The sequence below is a fragment of the Prionailurus bengalensis genome, chromosome D4, assembly GCF_016509475.1.
Source record: "Prionailurus bengalensis isolate Pbe53 chromosome D4, Fcat_Pben_1.1_paternal_pri, whole genome shotgun sequence".
NCBI classification, from domain to species: Eukaryota; Metazoa; Chordata; class Mammalia; order Carnivora; family Felidae; genus Prionailurus; species Prionailurus bengalensis.
In genome coordinates, this window is record NC_057359.1 from 12,665,273 (window position 1) to 12,685,586 (window position 20,314).

At 39.5% G+C, this 20,314-nt stretch overlaps 1 protein-coding gene and 1 pseudogene across 3 annotated transcripts in view; both read left to right on the forward strand.

Annotated features, from left to right (window-relative positions):
• The first annotated feature begins 542 nt into the window (after window positions 1-542).
• Window positions 543-20,314, forward strand: part of SMC5 (structural maintenance of chromosomes 5) — a 96,787-nt gene continuing 77,015 nt past the window's right edge. The window contains exons 1-3 of one of the 3 annotated variants that reach the window (XM_043566300.1): window positions 543-872; window positions 3,231-3,372; window positions 17,641-17,693. In XM_043566300.1, the coding sequence (XP_043422235.1) occupies window positions 679-872; window positions 3,231-3,372; window positions 17,641-17,693 (389 nt within the window). In that variant the 5' untranslated portion in view covers window positions 543-678. Of the gene's footprint in view, window positions 873-3,230; window positions 3,373-17,640; window positions 17,694-20,314 lie in introns of those variants that run through there. The other 2 variants (XM_043566301.1, XM_043566302.1) reach the window with 2 other exon arrangements.
• LOC122474925 lies at window positions 6,516-8,492 on the forward strand (annotated as a pseudogene).

Genomic DNA, 20,314 nt, shown 5'->3' on the forward strand with positions numbered 1-20,314 from the left:
AGGGAGCCAGGGGGGCAGAGAGTCTCTGCCGAGTCTGTTCACAAGTGGGAGCGCGCAGGGGACCTAGCCCGACGCTTTTAGGGGAGACACGGGCATAGGGTCATTGCAAGAGTTTTCTTTTTGGGACGCGGGGACCTGATTGAAGGCAAACAGGGAGCCAAGTGAGAAGACGAAGAGCCAAAGACCGACGAGCCCGGGTGCGCTCGGTCGGTGTCGCGACACAGCTGGTCGGAGGTCGCCCGCCCTCGCTCTCAGGTGTCGCCGCGAACGCCTCCCTCTGTCCCCTCGCCGATGGGCTTCCTCAGAGGGCTGAAAGGACTTTCAAAGTACTAAATGCCATTGACATCTCTGAGTTAAAAAAAAAACAAACACCCAACTCTGAAAAATGCACAAACGCTCGTAGAGAAAGATGAGGTAGCCGTCTCCCGGGAGGACGCCGCTCCCACCCGCTCGCGACCCTCATCCTCGCCCGCGTTCTCTTTGCCTCCCGCCTCCTAGGCCGCGCGCCGAGGGGCGGGGCGGCCCGCAGACGCCGCCGGGCCGGGACTGCGCAGGCGCGGGGGCGGGCTCGCGGGCGGTGTCGCGCGCCGGGCAGTTCGCGCGGGAGCCGGGCGCAGGGGCGCCGGGGCTGCAGGTCAGTAGGAACGGAAGCGCTTGCGGGGCGGAGGGGAAGCTAGGATGGCGACTCCGAGTAGGAAGACGTCGACCCCAAGCTCCCTGGCCTCCAAGAGAGCTCTCCCGAGAGACCCCTCGTCGGAGGTCCCGAGCAAAAGAAAGAGCTCGGCCCCGCCGGCGCCGCCGCCGCTGCCGCTGCAGTCGTCCAGGCCTTTCGTGGAAGGCTCGATCGTCCGTATCGTGATGGAGAACTTCTTGTGAGTGGCCGGAGGCCGCGCCGCGGCGGGGGGGGGGGGGGGGGGCAAGCTGCGTGGGTGGGTGAGGGTGGGTGGATGTGTGGCCGGCTGTGGGTCTGGTCGTGAATTGAAGTCGGCGTTACCGTGAGGATTTTTACTGAGAGGCCGTGGGGATTGACGTAGGTGTTGGTGTGGTAGGTGTGCGTCTGATGTGATGCGGATATTTTATTCATTCAGCCAGCGTTTTCTGAAGGCGTCATATGGCGGGCAGTGGACGTGGTAGGGAATAGATTTCTGGCGGCAGGGAGTCACGGCCTACAGACGGAGGACATAATCTGTAATTGACCAAAGTATGGGCGCTGGGAAGTCACAGGAAGCAACAGTTAAATCAGAGGGGCAGTGACGCTGTGGCAGAATCGTGAAGAGTAAGCAGTTGCCAGGGGGACAAAAAGGTGAAGGTTGTCGCGGATGGAGGTTGAAATGTACCAGAAAATTAAGCCTTACTCTCAATTGTTGGACCTCCCAGCAGACCCTTGACCTCCAAATCCAGCTATCTTTCCTGGTTCCTTTTCTTTCTCTCCAGACAACTAATAATCATAATAATCGTCTTAGAATTTAGTATGTTTTAGAACAAATACTGTGTATCTCTCTAGCATCTTACATTTCTTTTGATCGAAGTCTTTTTTTTTTTCTTTAAAGCTTGCACATAGTGGCTTAGGGTAACAGAATTGTGGTAGCAATACCAGCGTGTTTTTCTTACCCCCAAGTATCTATCCTGTGCCAAGTATAGAAGTAGATGCTTTATTTACACAGTGCTCTCATTCTTGTAACATCTCTTCATCTCCATTGATGAGATGAGCTTGGAAAGGTTAATTTACCCATGTTTACACTGCTAGTAAGTAGCTGAATTGCGGTTTGAGTGCAGGTCAGGAAAGATAAATATAATCAAATGAGTTATCTACCATAATAATATAGATGAGTATGTGTGTGTGTGTGTGTGTGTGTATGTATTTGTGCCATGGGGCACAAAGGATGAAGTGGTTAATTTCATCCACAACTGTGAGAAAGAGCTTTGTACGGGAGGTTATAAAAGTCTTGAAGGAAGAGTGTTGTAGATGGAACCACCTGCAACAGTTTGTATATTTAGGAAGTGTCTAGTATTTTAGTATGGCTGGAACGTAGGATGTGAGCAAATATGTGAACAGAGCTGATACTGAAGAGGGAGGCAGCTATTGAGAATCTGCGTTTTCTATACTAAGAAATTCCAATTTCATCCTGTTGGCAACCAGGATGCATTTTAAGCAGGAAATGACATGTGATTTATATTACTCTGGAAGCAGTGTGAAGGATGATTTAGAAAGGGTGCAAGATTGGAGGCAAGAAGACTTACAACAGTAAGGGATGATCAGAGTTTGAACCTTGGAGTAGCAGTGGGAAGTAGGAGCAGAAAGAAGAGATTTGTCAGGATTTGGCTTTAGACTGGGAGGCTGAGGGTAAGAGAGTTATGCAGTATTTTTCTCAAGTCTCTGCCTTGGTTCTTGGTCAGATGTGATGCTATCCAGCAGAAGGAACAATTTGGGGGGAAGAATAGTAAATGCTTTTTGGATCCTGTGATTTGAAGTTTCCTGTGGGACATCTGAAAAAGATCTCACATAGGCAGTGTTTTTAAGGGTCAGGAAAAGTGAACAGGTGAGAGATTTGAAAATCATGCATGTAAGTTGCAGAAATGCTTGAGATTGCCCAAAGGGAAATATTAATAGGAATAGAAGGCCAAGTATAGAGCCCTGGAGGAATGCCAACATTTAAGGATGAGCACAAGAGGACCTCGGACTGAGAAGGAAGTGTTCAGAGAGGCAAGAGGAGAACCATGGGAGAGTATTCTCTCAGAAGCCTAGTGGAAAAAGTGTTTCAAAAATATCTGCTGCACCGGAGTTGGATAATAAGACTGAAAAGAGCCCACTGCGTTTAGCAAGTAGAAAATCTTTTACCCTTTGAAGCCATGGAAGCAGAAAATTTTGCAAGTCCTAGAAGAATGAATGAATGTGAGGAAATAAAGCTTGGGTGTGAAGAGAAAGAAAAAGGTGGCTGCAAAGTGTAGAGCTAGCCTGTTTTATTTTCAGGATGAGTGGACTTTGAGTTTTAGGAATGAGGTAGGAGATAGGAGAGGTAGGCTTAGAGAACCGAAGTGGCCTGGAAGACAGTGGTTACTGGAAGAATTCCTATGAGTGAACCAAGTCCAGTTGGATTAGACGGTAAGGTCAGCTGGCCTTTAAAGGAATTCAAGAAAAGCCTGTAGGTAATGTAAAGCAAGAATAAATGTTTTGGCAAAGAAAATATTCACTTCTTATGTCTTAGTATTTTCGCCTTTTTATAATTCAGGACGTATGATGTCTGTGAAGTATCTCCCGGACCTCACTTGAATATGATTATTGGAGCTAATGGGACAGGAAAGTCGAGCATCGTGTGTGCCATTTGTCTTGGGTTGGCAGGCAAACCCGCTTTCATGGGACGGGCAGACAAGGTGAGTTAACAGCAGTATTTTTAAAAAATTTGGAGTTGTGACTTGTTTTTAGTATCGAATCACTTCCTGTATCTCAATTCCTTGGGTGTAACAAACATATAGAGCTTGAATATAAAGAATGAAGTTGGCAGGTAGAGATGGCTGGAGGAGATTGCCACTGTAAAGGTATTTTGGACTATATATGAATCTAGAGAATTCTCCAAGTATGTGACACTTAAAATTCTTAGGAGTAGGGTAAAATGTCTTCTTAAATGTGTATTGTTGGGCTTGTGGAAAGGTGAAGTAAATTTACCAAGGGCAGAAACAAAATTGTGTGGATCTGAAGACTTAAGCTCTGGAGTTGTTTCCCCAGGGGCATTTGCTTACTTTGCACCCTAAAGCCTAGTTTTTGATTGGTTGCTCTGGATTGGGGGTCCTGAAGGTAGAGGAGGGCTAGAAGATGAAACTTGAAGTCAAGCACTGTATTTAGTAGGAAAAATAAACACTGCAGAATGAGATACAGAGTTACTTACTTACTTACCCTGATTGTTAGCTCTGAATTTGGTGGAGAAAAAAAAAAGAATTACTATTATTTTCTATTGAAAAATAATTGACATATGATATTGTATTAGTTTCAGGTATACAATATAGTCAATATTTATATATGTATGAAATGGTCACAATAAGTCTAGTTGCTGTCTATCACTATACAAAGTTGTTAGAATATTATTGACAATATTCCCTATGCTGTAATTACGTCCCTATGTTTTACTTATTTTATAACTGGAAGATTGTACCTCTGAATCCACTTCATCTGTTTTGTCCACTCCCCTGTCTCCCCTCTGGCAATCATCAGTTCTCTGTGTTTATGAGTTTGTTTCTGTTTTGTCTTCCAAAGAATTCTTAACCACAAGCCTTAACACATGTTTAGAGCCACGATTCATCTTACCTCTGTGGCCTGATATCATAAATGATAATTTTAAAGTGGTCCCAGTTAGTAATATCTCCAGGCACCTGGCAGAAGCAGGTGCAAATCCTATGAAGAAAAATACATGAAATTCAGTCCTAAAAATTCTAATGTAAAAGTCCCGAGGAGTTCATGAATCCGTACTTAACAATCAAAACATAGGAGGAAATGCCAACACAAACAGCAGATTGCATCATCAGACATGCAAAGCTTGTAGATGGAGAAAATAAACTAGGGATATTTAATTTGTTTAAGGAAATAAAAGAAGTTTGGAAGAATAATAGGAGTAAGTAACAGATGAAGTAAATTCGACACAGAATCAAATAGAACTTAATAAAAATATGTTCCTTGAAGATAGAAATTTGGTGGACAGGTGAAACAAAGCAGACATATTTGAGAAAAGAATTTGTAACTAAAATACTTGAACATATTTCTTAAAATATTATAGAAGTAAAAAGAGGAAAATCAAGGTTAAGACATGATAGGTAAAGGAAGATGATCCACTGTATGTCTGAGTATTTCCAAAGAGAGACAATAGACGAGGAAAAAACAATATTTCAAGAAACCATGACTGAGAATTTTCTAGAAACCTTAAAGTTTAAATCCTCAGATTCAAGAAGCCTGATCTAGGCAGGATAAATAAAAGAAATACACAAGCAGACATGTTGTAGTGAATTACAGAAGAGCAGGCACAAAAGTATTGTTCTCAGAATGAAAGAAGTGGAAAAAAAAGAAAGCCTGAAATTCTCTCACTGAAATATTTTTGAAAGTATATAATTTAGGAAGAAGGAAAAATAATCCTGGAAGAAAACTCTTAAGAAGTGAGAAGAAATGTTGAGCAAAAAAAAGGCAAATGTATAGGGAAATTATATGGAAACTGCATAAAATAATGTCTAATTTGTGAAGTTTAGATCAAACCAGATAGAACTGTTGTCTTTTCTGGTAGTAACCAGAGTTAAAACACTCCATGGATTTGTATTGTCAGGGAGAAGTTAAGATAATTGGTTAACTTCCAGTTTATTAAATTAAATATGCATGTTAAAGTTACATAGGTAAACCACTAAAACAATTGAAATTTATAAATCCTCCAAACAAAGATAAAAACATAGAGAGAGGGGAAGGAAGAAACAATGACTGCCCAAATAAGACAGAAGAAGCCTTTAGGGAGGAGGAGAAAAGAAACAAATATAGAAAAGGAGATTATTACAAAACATAAAATGGTTGAATAGTCGCAATAATTATTAGTGGTCTAAGTTCATGTTTAATTTGGAAGTCTGCTGGAGTAGATAAAGAAAGAAAGCTCAGTTCTCCTGTTTACAACAAGCCCATTTAAAGTAAAAAGCAACAGAAAAGTTAAAAATGAAAAGATGAAGAAATACATAGGCAAATATATGAAAGAAAGGGATAACTGACTTGATACCAGGCAAAATAGACCTTAAGCAAAAAGTACTTATGGAAGTAGATACGGTCATTAAATATTGATGAAAGGTCCAGTTTAGCAAGAAGGTAATTCATTTCTCAACTTGAATTCACTTAATGTAGGTCTAAAACATATAAACAAAATCAGAATTCCTATTGACAAGTTAACAAATTCATAATCGTGGTTGGAGAGCTATCGGTAATCAGATCAGTCAGATAAAAATTAGAATACGGAAGATTTGAACAACAGTTAAGCTTGAGCTGGTGGTCAAGTTATAAACACTGCGCTAAACACTCGGAGAGCTCACATTCTTTTTAAGCACAAATGGAACATTACTAAATCCACATACTGAGCCATATGCAAATATAAAAAAAGTCAAAAGAATTGCTACCACACATACCATATTCTCTGATCATAATGCTATTAAGAGAGAAACAAGATAAGTAAAGTTTTCCCATTTGTTTGGAATGAAAAATATGCTTCTATATTATATATATGTCAAAGAAGAAATCTTAATGGAAAATGAAAATAAGAGCAGAAATTAATTAAAAAAAAAAAAACAAAACCCAAATCAGTAACTTTTGAGAAGAAAGGTGTTGGGGGTAGATAAAGTAGAAAAAAGGGATGGGGGCGCCTGGGTGGCTCACTCAGTTAAGTGTCCAGCTCTTGATTTCGGCTCTGGTCATGATCTCGTGGTTAGAGGGATCAAGCCCCACTTTGGGCTGTGCTCACAGCGTGGATCTTCCCCCCCTCCCCCTCTCTCTGCTCACACTCTGTCTCTCTTAAAATAAACATTTAAAAAGGAAGAGAAAAAAGGAATGTAAAAATGCAATAAAGATATGTTGTGGGGTGATTGAAACAACTCCAAAATTTAAGTGGAGTTGTTTTTAAAAATAGAGAAGGTTAATTCTTGTTCTTGCTGCTTACCCAGTGTAGGCCCTTTTGTGGTCACTTGGGTACCTAGGCTCATGAGGTCTTCATTTCAATATATACTTCCATGATGGCCACCTTGGGAAAGGGAACTGGCTGTTCATATTTCCTCCAAAAACTCATGTATATTCTACTCACATTTTCACTGGACAGAGCCAGGTAAAACACCACACCTTGCATCAGAGGGAACGAGCAAATGCAGTCCTCCTGTGGGCTTGGAGCAGAGCTGGAGTTTTCATGAACTGTTGTAATGCCTACCACCAGGGCATTATCAGAATGCAGTCAAGATTTAAATGATTATAAGAGAATATCATGGTGCCTGCATGTGTCTGCCACTGTGGTGCTGCTTCTGTTGGGCCGTGTGCCTTGTGCACTGGGCTCAGCGGCCGCTGCCCACCGGGCCTGCCCTGCTGGGGACAAAGCTTTTGTTGAATTCGTGAGTGATGAAATTGAGGAGGAAAAGAAGATCTGGAAGCATAAACTCCTCCCCAAGATGTCTCGTGGTTGAGAGCTGGAAATGTATGGGACAGAAACCAAATTATTGCAGAAAGGTGCTGGAGAGAAGGTCACTATCACTTCAACATTAACAATAGCATGCTGCTAACATTTGATGGGGGGGAGGAGCCCTCCAAAGGGCAGAAGATTGAAGAACAGTCTGAATTGATGGCCACTCTCAATTTCTTGGAAGTTACAAAGAATGGCTTAGTGCTGGACTGTCACTGTCCAGAAGATGAGGTTGGGCACGAAGAGGAGGTTGGGAGTGATGTTTTCTCATCAGGGAAGTGAGCTATTGATCCATTGGCAAGTCTGCGTGGAAGGATATGAATTACACACTCAACACTGGTCCCCTGGGCTGAACTTTATATGACCACCTGATGGATTTCCCAGTGGACTGAGGATAACACTTTGGCAGATGAGTTGGTAGACTCAGCACAGCCCTGGAGCACCAGGAATACATGACTTTTTTCAAAGATCTCTAAGGTTTGTCAAGAGCCAGTAAAGCAGGCAAGATGTTGAACCCCTTAATTTTATGGCCGGCTTTGGCCAGGGAACAAAGCTACTCCGAAGCCAGACACACATGTACTTTGAGATAATTTTCATGCTAATATCATGGAAAATCATTCAAATTTAAATTATTTCCCTTGCCCTCTTACTTACTCATTTATGTCCTCTCTATAAATCTGTTGTTCCTGGAGTTTTGGATAATATAATGATGGACAATAAAATTGATTTATCTCCTCCAAAAAAACAAAAAAGACTATTATGAACAACTTCATGCTAGTAAAGCTTAAATTCTTAAAGTTGTAAATGTATAGTAGGTTTCTACCAATGTATAAATGATTCAAGCTGATTCTTAGTAGAAAAAAATCAGCTGTTAAATTTTTTCCTAGGACATCAAAGACCATTAGTTTTAACAACGGTCATTTTGTATTTTACACAAAGAACATGACTTAGGTACCAGAATCCATCAAGGAAAGAATGGGAAAACTATAAGCTAGTCTTACTCATGAGTATAGGAGCAAAAATCTCAAGAAAAAGGAACTATAGTCTGATTAATCTAATACATAAAATGCATCATACATTGTGACCAAATAGAATTTATTCAAGGAATGAGAGATTGAACATTAGAAAAAAATGAACACATCACGTTTTATTTTTATTTTTTACATGTCACATTTTAAAGGACAACTGCATGAGCATCTCAGTAGAGAAAAAGCATTAAGTTCCACAGTAATTTATGATTTAAAAAACTCTTAGCAAATTAGGAGTAGAGGATACCTTTCTTTCTTTTTTCTTTTTTTATGAATATAATTTGTCAAATTGGCTTACATACAACACCCAGAGCTCATCCCAAAAAGTGCTCTCCTCAATGCCTATCACCCATTTTCCCTCTCCCTCACCACCACCCCCCCATCCACCCTTAGTTTGTTCTCTATATTTGAGTTTCTTGTGGTTTGCCTCCCTCCCTCTCTGTTTGTATCTATTTTTTCCCCCTTCCCTTCCCCTGTGGTCTTCTGTTCACTTTCTCAAGATCTACATATGAGTGAAAACATGATACCTGTCCTTCTCTTACTGACTTATTTCATTCCATGATACCTTCCAGTTCCATCCACATTGCTGCAAATGGCATGATTTCATTCTTTCTCGTTGCCAAGCAGTATTCCATTGAATATATAAACTTCATCTTTATCCATTCATCAATTGATGGACATTTAGGCTCTTTCTATAATTTGTTGAAAGCGCTGCTATAAACATTGAGGTACATATGCCCCTGTGCATCACCACTCCTGTATCCCTTGGGTAAATACCTAGCATTGCTATTGCTGGGTCATAGGGTAGCTCGATTTTTAATTATTTGAGGAACCTCCACACTATTTTCCAGACAGCTGCACCAGTTTGCATTCCCACCAGCAGTGCAAGAGGTTTCCTGTTTCTCCGCATCCTTGCCAGCATCTGTGGTTTCCTGATTTGTTTATTTTAGCCACTCTGACCAGTGTGAGTTGGTATCTCAGTGTGGCTTTGATTTGTATTTCCCTGGCGATGAGTGACGTTGAGCATCTTTTCATGTGTTTGTTGCCATCTGGCTGTTTTCTTTGGATAAGTGCCTGTTCATGTCTTCTGCCCATTTTTTTACTGGATTATTTGTTTTTCAGGGTTGAGTTTGGAAAGTTCACTATAGATTTTGGATACTAACCCTTTATCTGATATGTCATTTGCAAATATTGTTTCCCATTCTGTCAGTCACCTTTCAGTTTTGTTGATTGTTTCCTTTGCACTGCAGAAGCTTTTTATCTTGATGAGGTCCCAGTAGTTCATTTTTGCTTTTAATTCCCTTGCCTTTGGAGATGTGTCGAGTAAGAAATTGCTGCAGCTGAGGTCAGAGAGGTTGTTCCCTGCTTTTTCTCTAGGGTTTTGATGGTTTCCTGTCTCACATTTAGGCCTTTCATCCATTTTGAGTTTATTTTTGTGTATGGTGTAAGAAGGTGGTGTAGTTTCATTCTTCTGCATGTTGCTATCCAGTTCTCCCAGCACCATTTGCTAAAAAGACTGTCTTTTTTCCATTGGATGTTCTTTCCTGCTTTGTCAAAGATTAGTTGGCCCTACATTTGTGGGTCCAGTTCTGGGTTCTCTATTCTATTCCATTGGTCTATGTGTCTGTTTTTGCACCAATACATACCATGCTGCCTTGATGATTACAGCTTTGTAGTAGAAGCTCAAGTCTGGGATTGTGATGCCTCCCGCTTTGGTTTTCTTCTTCAATATTATTTTGGCTATTTGGGGTCTTTTGTGGTTCCATACAAGTTTTAGGATTGTTTGTTCTAGCTTTGAGAAGGATGCCAGTGCAAGTTTGATTGGGATTGCATTGAATGTGTAGATTGCTTTGGGTAGTATTGACATTTTAACAAGATTTATTCTTCCAATCCATGGGCACAGAATGTTTTCCCATTTCTTTGTATCTTCAGTTTTCTTCATAAGCTTTCTGTAGTTTTCAGCATATAGGTCTTTTACATCTTTGGTTAAGTTTATTCCTAGGTATTTTATGCTTCTTGGTACAATTGTAAATGGGATTGATTTCTTTCTTTCTTTCTCTTTCTGTTGCTTCATTATTGGTGTATAAAAATGCAGCTGATTTCTGTACATTGATTTTGTACCCTGCAACTTTACTGAATTCATGTATCAGTTCTAGGAGTCTTTTGGTGGAGTCTTGTGGGTTTTCCATGTAGAGTATCATGTTGTCTGTGAAAAGTGAAAGTTAGACTTTGCCAATTTTGATGACTTTTATTTCATTTTGTTGTCTGATTGCTGAGGCTAGGACTTCCAACACTATGTTAAACAACAGTGGTGAGAGTGGACATCCCTGTCGTGTTCCTGATCTCAGGGGGAAAGCTCTCAGTTTTTCCCCTTTGAGGATGATATTAGCTGCAGGCTTTTCATATATGGCTTTTATGATGTTTAAATATGTTCCTTCTATCCGTACTTTCTCGAGGGTTTTTATTAAGAAAGGATGATGTATTTTGTCAAATGCTTTTTCTGCATTTATTGACAGGATTATATGGTTCTTATCCTTTGTTTTGTTAATGTGATGTATCACACTGATTGATTTGCAAATATTGAACCAGCCCTGCAGCCCAGGTATGAATCCCACTTGATCATGGTGAATAATTCCTATATGATGTTGAACTCGATTTGCTAGTATCTTGTTAAGAATTTTTACATCTATGTTCATCAGGGATATTGGCTTGTAGTTCTCCTTTTTTGTGGGGTCTCTGTCTGGTTTAAGAATCAAGATAATGTTGGCTTCATAGAATGAGTCTGAAAGTTTTTTGGGAATCTGTTTTTTGGGAATGGCTTGAGAAGGATAGGTATTAATTCTGCTTTAAATGTCTGGTAGAATTCCCCACAGAACCCATCTGGTCCAGGACTCTCAATTTGCTGGGAGATTTTTGATAACTGATTCAGTTTCTTCACTAGTTACAGACGGGTCTGTTGAAATTTTCTATTTCTTCCTGTTTGAGTTTGGGTAGTGTGTGGGTGTCTAGGAATTTCTGAGGGATTGGTTCTGATAAATCCATTTTCATTCATGATTTTATCTATTTTGGTCTTCCTTTTGAGAAGTCTGGCTAGGGGTTCATCACTTTTGTTTGTTTTTTTCAAACAACCAACTTTTGGTTTCATTGGTCTGTTCTTTTGTTTTTTGTTTCTATATTGTTTATTTCTGCTCACATCTTATTATTTCTCTTCCTCTGCTGGGTTTAGGGTTTCTTTGCTGTTCTGCTTCTAGTTCCTTTAGGTGTGCTGTTAGATTTTGTATTTGGGATTTTTCTTGTTTCTTGAGATAGGCCTGGATTGCAATGAATTTTCCTCTTAGGATTGCCTTTGCTGCATCCCAAAGGGTTTGGATTGTAGTGTTTTCATTTTCACTTGTTTCCATATATTTTTTTTTTTTAATTTTTTTTTTTCAACGTTTATTTATTTTGGGGACAGAGAGAGACAGAGCATGAACGGGCGAGGGGCAGAGAGAGAGGGAGACACAGAATTGGAAACAGGCTCCAGGCTCTGAGCCATCAGCCCAGAGCCCGACGCGGGGCTCGAACTCACGGACCGCAAGATCGTGACCTGGCTGAAGTCGGACGCTTAACCGACTGCGCCACCCAGGCACCCCTCCATATATTTTTTAATCCTTCTTTAATTGCCTGGTTGATCCACTCATTCTTTAGTAGGATGTTTTTTAACCTGCATGAATTTGGAGGTTTTCCAAACTTTTTCCTGTGGTTGAATTCAAGTTTCATAGCATTATGATCTGAATGTGTACATGGTATGATCTCAGTTCTTTTGTATTTATTGAGGGCTATTTTGTGAGCCAGTATGTGATCTATCTTAGAGAATGTTCCACGTGCACTTGAGAAGAATGTGTATTCTGTTGCTTTGGGGTGAAAAGTTCTAAATATATCTGTCAAGTCCATCTGGTCCAGTGTATCATTCTTTATGGGTTTTCTGTCTAGATGATCTGTCCATTGTTGTAAGTGGAGTGTTAAAGTTCCCTGCAATGACCACATTCTTACCAATGAAAGTGCTTAGGTTTGTGATTAATTCCTTTATATATTTGGGTTCTTCCAAATTTGGTGCATAAACATTTGTAATCGTTATCTCTTCTTGATGAATAGACACTGTAATTATTATAGAATGCCCTTCCTCATCTCTTGTTACAGTCTTTAGTTTAAAATCTAGTTTGTCTAATATAAGTATAGCTACTCCAGCTTTCTTATGACTTCCACTAGCATGATAGATGGTTCTCTATCCCCTCACTTTCAATCTGAAGGTGTTCTCAGGTCTAAAATGTGTTTCTTGTAGACAGCAAATAGATGGGTCTTATTTTTTGTATCCATTCTGATACCCTGTGTCTTTGATTGGAGCATTTAGTCCATTTACATTCAGTGTTGTTATTGAAAGATATGGGTTTAGAGTCATTGTGTTATCTGTAGGTTTCATGCTTGTAGTGGTGTCTCTGGTCCTTTGTGGTCTTTGCAATACTCACACAGTCCCCCTTAGGATCTCTTGTAGGGCTGATTTAGTGGTGATGAATTCCTTCAGTTTTTGTTTGTTTGGGAAAACCTTTATTTCTCCTTCTATTCTGAATGACTGACTTGCTGGATAAAGGATTCTTGGATGCATATTTTTCCTATTCATCACGATGAAAATTTCCTGCCACTCCTTTTGGGCCTGCCAAGTTTCAGTAGACAAGTCTGCCACTACCCTTTTGTGTCTGCCTTATATGTTCACCCTGTAGGTGAGGGCTGTTTATTCCTGGCCGCTTTCAGAATTCTCTCTTTATCTTTATATTTTGCCAGTTTCACTATGACATGTCATATAGAAGATTGATTCAAGTTACATCTGAATGGAGTTCTCTGTACCTCCTGGATTTCCATGTCTGGTTCCTTCCCCAGATTGGGGAAGTTCTCAGCTATGATTTGTTAAGCACACCTTTGGCCCCTTTCTCTCTCTCTTCTTCTGGAACTCCTGTGATACGGAATTTGCTGCATTTCATTGAGTCACTTAGCTCTCTAATTCTCTCCTTGTGATCCAGAATGTTTTTATTTCTCTTTTTCTCAGCTTCATCTTTTTCCATAATTTTATCTTCTATATCAACTATTCTCCCCTCTGCCTCTTCAATTCTGGCTGTCCCCACCTCTAGTTTATTTTGCACCTTGTTTACAACATTTTTGAATTCATCATGACTATTTTTTGGTTCCTTGATCTCTGCAGTGGTAGATTCTCTGGTGTCTTCTGTGCTTTTTTCAAGTCCAGCAATTAATCTTATGACTGTTCTAAATTCTTTTTCAGTTATATTGTTTATATCTGTTTTGAGCAATTTGTTAGCTGTCATTTCTTCCTGGACTTTCTTTTGAGGGGCATTCTTCCATTTCATCATTTTGGGTAGTTTTTTGTCCCTTATGTGTTTTAAAAGCTTGTTATGTGCCCTACACCTGCGAGCACTACTATATTAAAGTGGGGTTGTACACTGTCTAGGGCCTGGCCCTTCAGGAGGTGTTTTTTGGAGAGTGTCACTTGCCCTCTGTTGTTGTAGTGTAGTTACTTTATCTCCCTACTTGTAGTGATGTTTTGAACCCTCCACTAGGTGTGCTTTGATTTGTTCCTTGAAGTGTCCTAGAAAGGAAAACAAAGAAACAAAAAACAAACAGAAAACAAAAACACCCAAACACACAAACAAACCCCAAAAACAAAAATCCAGAAACATCAGCCACAAGTAAACAATAGGGTAGAGGAGGTGTTGGTAGAAGAGGCCTTGTCCCAAACAAAGAGAGAAATGACAGGAGCAGGGAAAAAGAATGAATAAAAATTGACCAGAAAAACTATAGGGCTTAATCCAGAGAGTGAGAAAGGGGAATAAAGAAGGAGGTGTGGAACACGTATCAAGAGAATGGATTAAATATGTCTGCTTAAACGAACCGACAACCAGAGTAACCAGACTAGAGGAGGGAAGAGATAAGAAGGAGAAAAGGAAGGAAGAATATATCTATACAGTAAGAACTGTCTGAGAATTAAATCAGGCAATTAAATCAGTGCAACAGCGCTGGTCTGGAGGAAGGGCCGTCTGGTTCATCAGCTTCAATCCCACTCCAGTAGATACGCAGTTACCAGTCACGGAGGGGCGTGGTTTGGTGTAAGCAGGTCCTGCCTCCACTGTGGGCCCCGCTGTCCCTTTGCTGAAGTCTCCCCTTGTTGGTGATGGGAAGAAAAATGACGACACCGAAGTCTCTCCTCCATGGACCAGGTGTCCCAAACCACTCTTCTGGAGCAGTCTCACTGTGCCATGGGCACAAGTGAGGCGGTTTGTCCTGCTCCGCCAGCTCCTGTGCCTTGGCGTTTGGCAAACTCCTGCTCCGTTCACCCAGGTACTGGGGAAGTTCCTCTCAACGCTGCCGCCTGAGTCGTCTGGCTGGCAGATGCAGGCAGGCTTTGGCCTGTCCCACTGCACTCCAGGGAGGGGATTGCTTTCTCCTACTGTGGACAGTGCCCTTGGCCTAGGCAGCTAGCCTGGGGCCGGCTCCCCTCTTACCCAGGTGTGCGATCCGGGCAGCCTGCCCCAGTCTGGAGAAAGCCCTTCAGAGATTGGCTCCTTCTATGTCCTGGTCCCTGTTTTTTTTCTTGTCCACATACAGTCCTGTGCTTCCCCAGCTGCTCTTTCTCTTCCCTTTGTCTCTCCACAGAAGGGGAACCCTCCCCTCTGTTCATTTTCTCTCTCCCAGTTCACAATCACCCACCTATGGCTGGTCAGGTTGTCCCTGTGGGTCCCTGTAAGCAACTGTCTCTTTTCCTCCCGGACTTTGGAGTTCAGCATCCTTTAGCTTCAACACTGCTTTGTTTGTGAGATGAGGGAACTTAGGATCCCCCTACTTGTCCTCTATGTTGGCCCGTCCTTCAAGGATACCTTTCTTAATTGCATAAAAGACAGCTAAAATATACAGCAAGTTAAAGAACAAGTCAAGGTTGCCTACTATCTGTCACTCCTATTCAGCATTGTACTTGAAGTTCTAGACAGAACAGGAAGGTAAAACAAAAGATACAAGTTGGAAAGAAAGAAAAGTCATTTATAGGTTATATGAATGTTTGCAACGAAAACCACAAAAGAGTCCTCAGATAAGCCTTCTGATGAATTAATATGAAAATTTATTAAGATTGCTAAATACAAGATTATATAACAAATCTGTTGCATTTCTGTACACTAACAACAGAAAAATACAATTAAAACTTGATATCATTTACAGTAGCAACAAAAATGCAGCTTACATAGCAATAAGTTAACAAAGGATATGTAAGACTTACACACAATGTAGAAATTATACAACTTTTTTGAAAATATTAGGAGTTTATAATAGATGGAGAGATGTACAGTATGAACGGGCTGGAAGACCTAATATAAAAATTTCATTCTTCACATTGATGTACATATCAGCATCGTTCCAGTCATAGTTACAAGCAGGTTCTGAAATTCAGATGGAAGAGCAAAGGGCCAAGAATAGCTAAGATACTCATAAAGAAATTCAACACAATGGGAAAACTTGCCCTCTCAGGTATCAAGACTTAACATGAAGTTAAGACATTGTGTAGAATGTTATTCAGCCATGAAAAAGAATGAAATCTTGACATTTGCAACAGCCTGAATGGACCTAGAGGGTGTTATACTAAGTGAAATACGTTAGGGAAAGACAAATACCATATGATTTCACTTGTATGTGGAATCTAAAACAAAATAAAACAACCCACAAACAGACTAACAGACTCCAATATAGAACCAAGTGGTGGTTGCCAGAAGGGAAGAAGACAGATCTTACCCTGAGTGGTAGGGTTTTTGGTTTTTTTTTTAATTTTTTTTAATGTTTTTACTTATTTTTGAGACAGAGAGAGACAGAGCATGAGCAGGGGAGGGGCAGAGAGAGAGGGAGACACAGAATCTGAAGCAGGGTCCAGGCTCTGAGCTGTCAGCACAGAGCCCGACGCAGGGCTCGAACTCACAGACTATGAGATCATGACCTGAGCTGAAGTCGGATGCTCAACCAACTGAGCCACCCAGATGCCCCTTGAGTGGTAGGGTTTTTGAAGAAGACTGTGGAGTGCAGGGTTTCTTAGGTGGCACATTGCAGACCTTTGGGTATCCCTAGATATATTTAGGGGCTGCACAAGTTCTCACTAAAAACATGTTTAATGTTGTATTTACAGTTAAATCCTGGTATGAAAATTTAACACTAGCATCTTCTATATCATCCATATGTACACTTGATAATAAGAACTGCCTCATGATTTTTTTCCTTCTTAGTGGTACCAAGTATTTTAACTGATGCAAGGCAGTGAGCAGATAGGACTCTTACAAAGATGCCATTGTTTTTTCATGTTTATGAAGAAACTAAAACAGTTTAAGTAGCCTCGTCAGAATCAAACAACTTATATGTTTATGGCAGAGTTGAGATTGGAATCTGAGTGGTGTATATTAATGCCTGTACTCTTAATCATTAAGCTGTACTTACTAGTTACAAGGCAAGTCCTCCTTTTTCATCTTTCTGGGCATCAGTTTCATCATCCGTAAAAGGGATGTAATATATACCTCATGAGATTGGTTATGAGTATTAAAAAAGGAAATTATAAATTGCTTAGCAGAGTAGCATATGGTAACGCATATTAATAAATGTTCACTGTTGTGGTTTCAGTTGTCATCATTGCCGTTACCACTATTAAAAAGATAATTATTTGCAAGGTATATTTTCACTTTTTTTTTTTTTTTTTTAAGAATTATTTATAGCCTGATTCAAGATCCAGTCTGATTTATTGTTTTAGGCCCAGGGTCTGTCTCAGGTTTTTGGTCATACATGTATACAAACTAGCTTAAATATGAAATATGTCTGTTTTATCCCATAGATTGTACTTAAATTGTATTTCCTATGTGTATTGCTCTTTTTAAGAGAATGACAATTATATCTTCATTAATGACAAGATGGGTAATATTAGAGTGATTGTTGATATTTTATCGGTGCCACTCCAAAGAAGTCTCCAATGGTAATAAGGAGATTTGGTATGGCTCTATAGTTAAACTGTAGAACCTATTTTCCCACTGGCTTTTTTGCCTATAAGGAGAGTTTTTAGTAGAGAGGCTAAGCACACAGACTCTGGAGCCAGATTATGTGGGTTCAGTTCTTTGCTCTGTATCACTTGCTGGCTTTGTCACGAGTTTTTTAAGAGGCTGTCTGGCACATAGAATGTTCGGTAAATGGTAACTAATTTTTGTCACTGGTGGGTGGAAACAATGGAGGGACTCAAATCTGGGAAAGTGATAGGAGTGGACAGAGAAAATACTTAATGAAAGAATTTTAATTTGATAAATAATAATGACTTCACTAAGTCTGGGATAACCTGGGAATGTCATCACTCAGTGCATATTGTTTTTTTTTTACTCTAGGTTGGCTTTTTTGTGAAGAGAGGATGTTCCAAAGGAATGGTTGAAATTGAATTGTAAGTGTTAAAAGTACTGAAACCACCGTTTTCTGTACAATTTCTTGATGTTCATGCATTCCTCATGACTTTAGAAAACAGTAATAACATAACATTGTGATGTAAATGTTGGAACTACTATTTCAAGGATGTTTTATCCAGAGAAGTTATTTTTTTAAGGTGTCTTTTAAAAACTAAATTGTAAGAATTTTTTTCAATAGAATTCTTAAAGAAATTACCTCTTGGCAGCCATTTCTGATGGATCAGAGTTAGTATTCAAGATGACACCAGTTAACCCTCCTTCGTGTATATACTTTCAGTCTTTTTTACACAGGTTTGTTTACTGCTTAGTTGATTTTTAGTGTTGTTTTTTGGAGTGTTCTACAAAGTCCTGGAATTTCTAGCTTTAGGTTTTAAAAATTATCTGATAGCCTCATCGTTTTATAGGATATGGGGATATGATCTTTTTACTCAAAAACTGTGGGGGAGATGTTATATTTATATAGCAATGAGAAATAGGCATACACAAAAGATTATACTCAGTTCATTAAAATGTAATGATAGTATTTTACTGAAAGATATAAAACCAAGACTTGAATAAATGGAGAAGCTTACTATGTTCCTAGAAGCATATAGTTAATATCATTATTAACATATCAGTCCTTTCCAAATTAATATATAAATTTGACACAATTCCAATCAGAGTATCAACAGGTAAGTTTGATTCTAAAGTTTATCTGGGAGAATAAATGTGCTGGAAAACCCAAGAAGATTTTGGAAAAGTAGAGTCATGAATAAGGTATTTGTGTACTAGATGTTAGAGTGGACTATAATCCTGTTGATAGTGTGGTGTATTAGTACAGAAAATTGGAGGAGCAGAATGGAAAAAGTAGGGACAGACCTGAATATGTAACAGGATTTATTGTAAAGATGGCAGTTTAAGCTTAGGCTATAAATTACTCAAATTGAAGTAAGTTAATTGGCTATTAATTTTGTTAACATAAATTTAGAGGTTTATCAAATATTCATGAATAAAACCTAGATGTGTTAAAGGCTGAGTGAAAAAATATGTAACTTTGAAAATAATAGGGAAAAAAATGTAGATTTCTTTAAGTCTTAGGAGAAGGAGGCTCTTCCAAGCACAATAGGACCCAGTAACCATAAAAAGGAAGATAGGAAATTTAGATTGCATCCACATGCAGCTGAAAATAATGATACTGTAATTAAAAATGAGTGATAGACGGGAGAAAACATTTTCAGCACAAATAACCTGTACATGTCTTAAATTTACTAAAATACCAAGTCTCATGCAAGTCAGTAAAATTACTAACTGGTAAAAGAAACAAACAAAAAAATTTAACACCAAGTAAAATAAGTGGCCAAAATTATAAAAAGGATATAACTCATTAGTTATCAAGGAAATCAAAATGAGGACTTTTTTCCTTTTAGCTTAGAAAAATTTTTAAATAAAATTTAGTAATATGAAGGTATAGAGAAGTGAATCCTGTCATGTACTGTGGGAATGTAAGCACTTTATCTTACTTGGGAGTATATTATCAGGTTTTAAATAAATCTTTGATCCGGTTACTGTCGTAGACATTGTTTACTCATTTGCACAAAATTAGCCTTTTCCTAATTTTAATAGTGAAAAATTGTAAACACCCCAAATGTCTATCGTCTGGTAAATGACTAAACAAAATGTGATACATTCACACAATATCTTATTCAGCTACAGAAAGGCAGGAAGTACTGATGGATCCTGTGACATGGGTGAACCTGGAGAACGTGCTTGGTGGAAGAAGCCAGACACAAATGCTACAGACTGTATCACTGCATTTATATGAAATGTCCAGAATAGGCAAATCTCCAGAGACAGAAAATAGATTTGTGGCTGCTTAGGAAGGAGGAGTGGAGAGAATAGGGAGTGACGACTTAACAGGTTTGGGCTCCTTTTTGGGGGTGGTGAAGAGATTTCGGAAATAGATGGTGGTGATGGTGACACAACCTTGTGAATATGTTAAAGACCATTGTTGAAGCACATCTTCCTTCAACTATACACCTAAAAATGGTTGAAGTGGTAAATTTTATGTTATGCACATTTTACCACAATGAAAAAAGCATTGATTCGTATATTTAAAATGGTATGTGAATTATATCTCCATTAGCCAAAGATAACTCCTGTGTTAACCTTGGTACCATTGATGGGTCACAGTGGTTTCTTCGATATTGCAACTGACATAAATATATGAAGCCAGGTATATTTCTGACATACAGAGGAAGTGTTAATACTTAAGTTTCAGTGTCTTTTACGGATGGCAGCAGGTGTTAAGCATTCCTGATTTTCTACTCCATCACCATGGCCCAATTGTTTTCTTACTTCTCTGAAGAGGCACACATGCTGGCATGCAATAGCCACTAGCTGTAATAATCTAACCAAGTGACCATGAACCAGAGTTCTGTTACTACATCTGACATGGGGGAGGTTTCCGTTTCCCCAAAGTCATTATAGTTACATTGTGGTCACTTGTTGGGAATACCAAACACAAAATGGCTCATCATTAGTTGAAATTACTGCTGTTGAACAAATCTGTTAACTGGTCACATACTCGTCGAGTGGAACAGTGGATAGAATAATCTCTGGC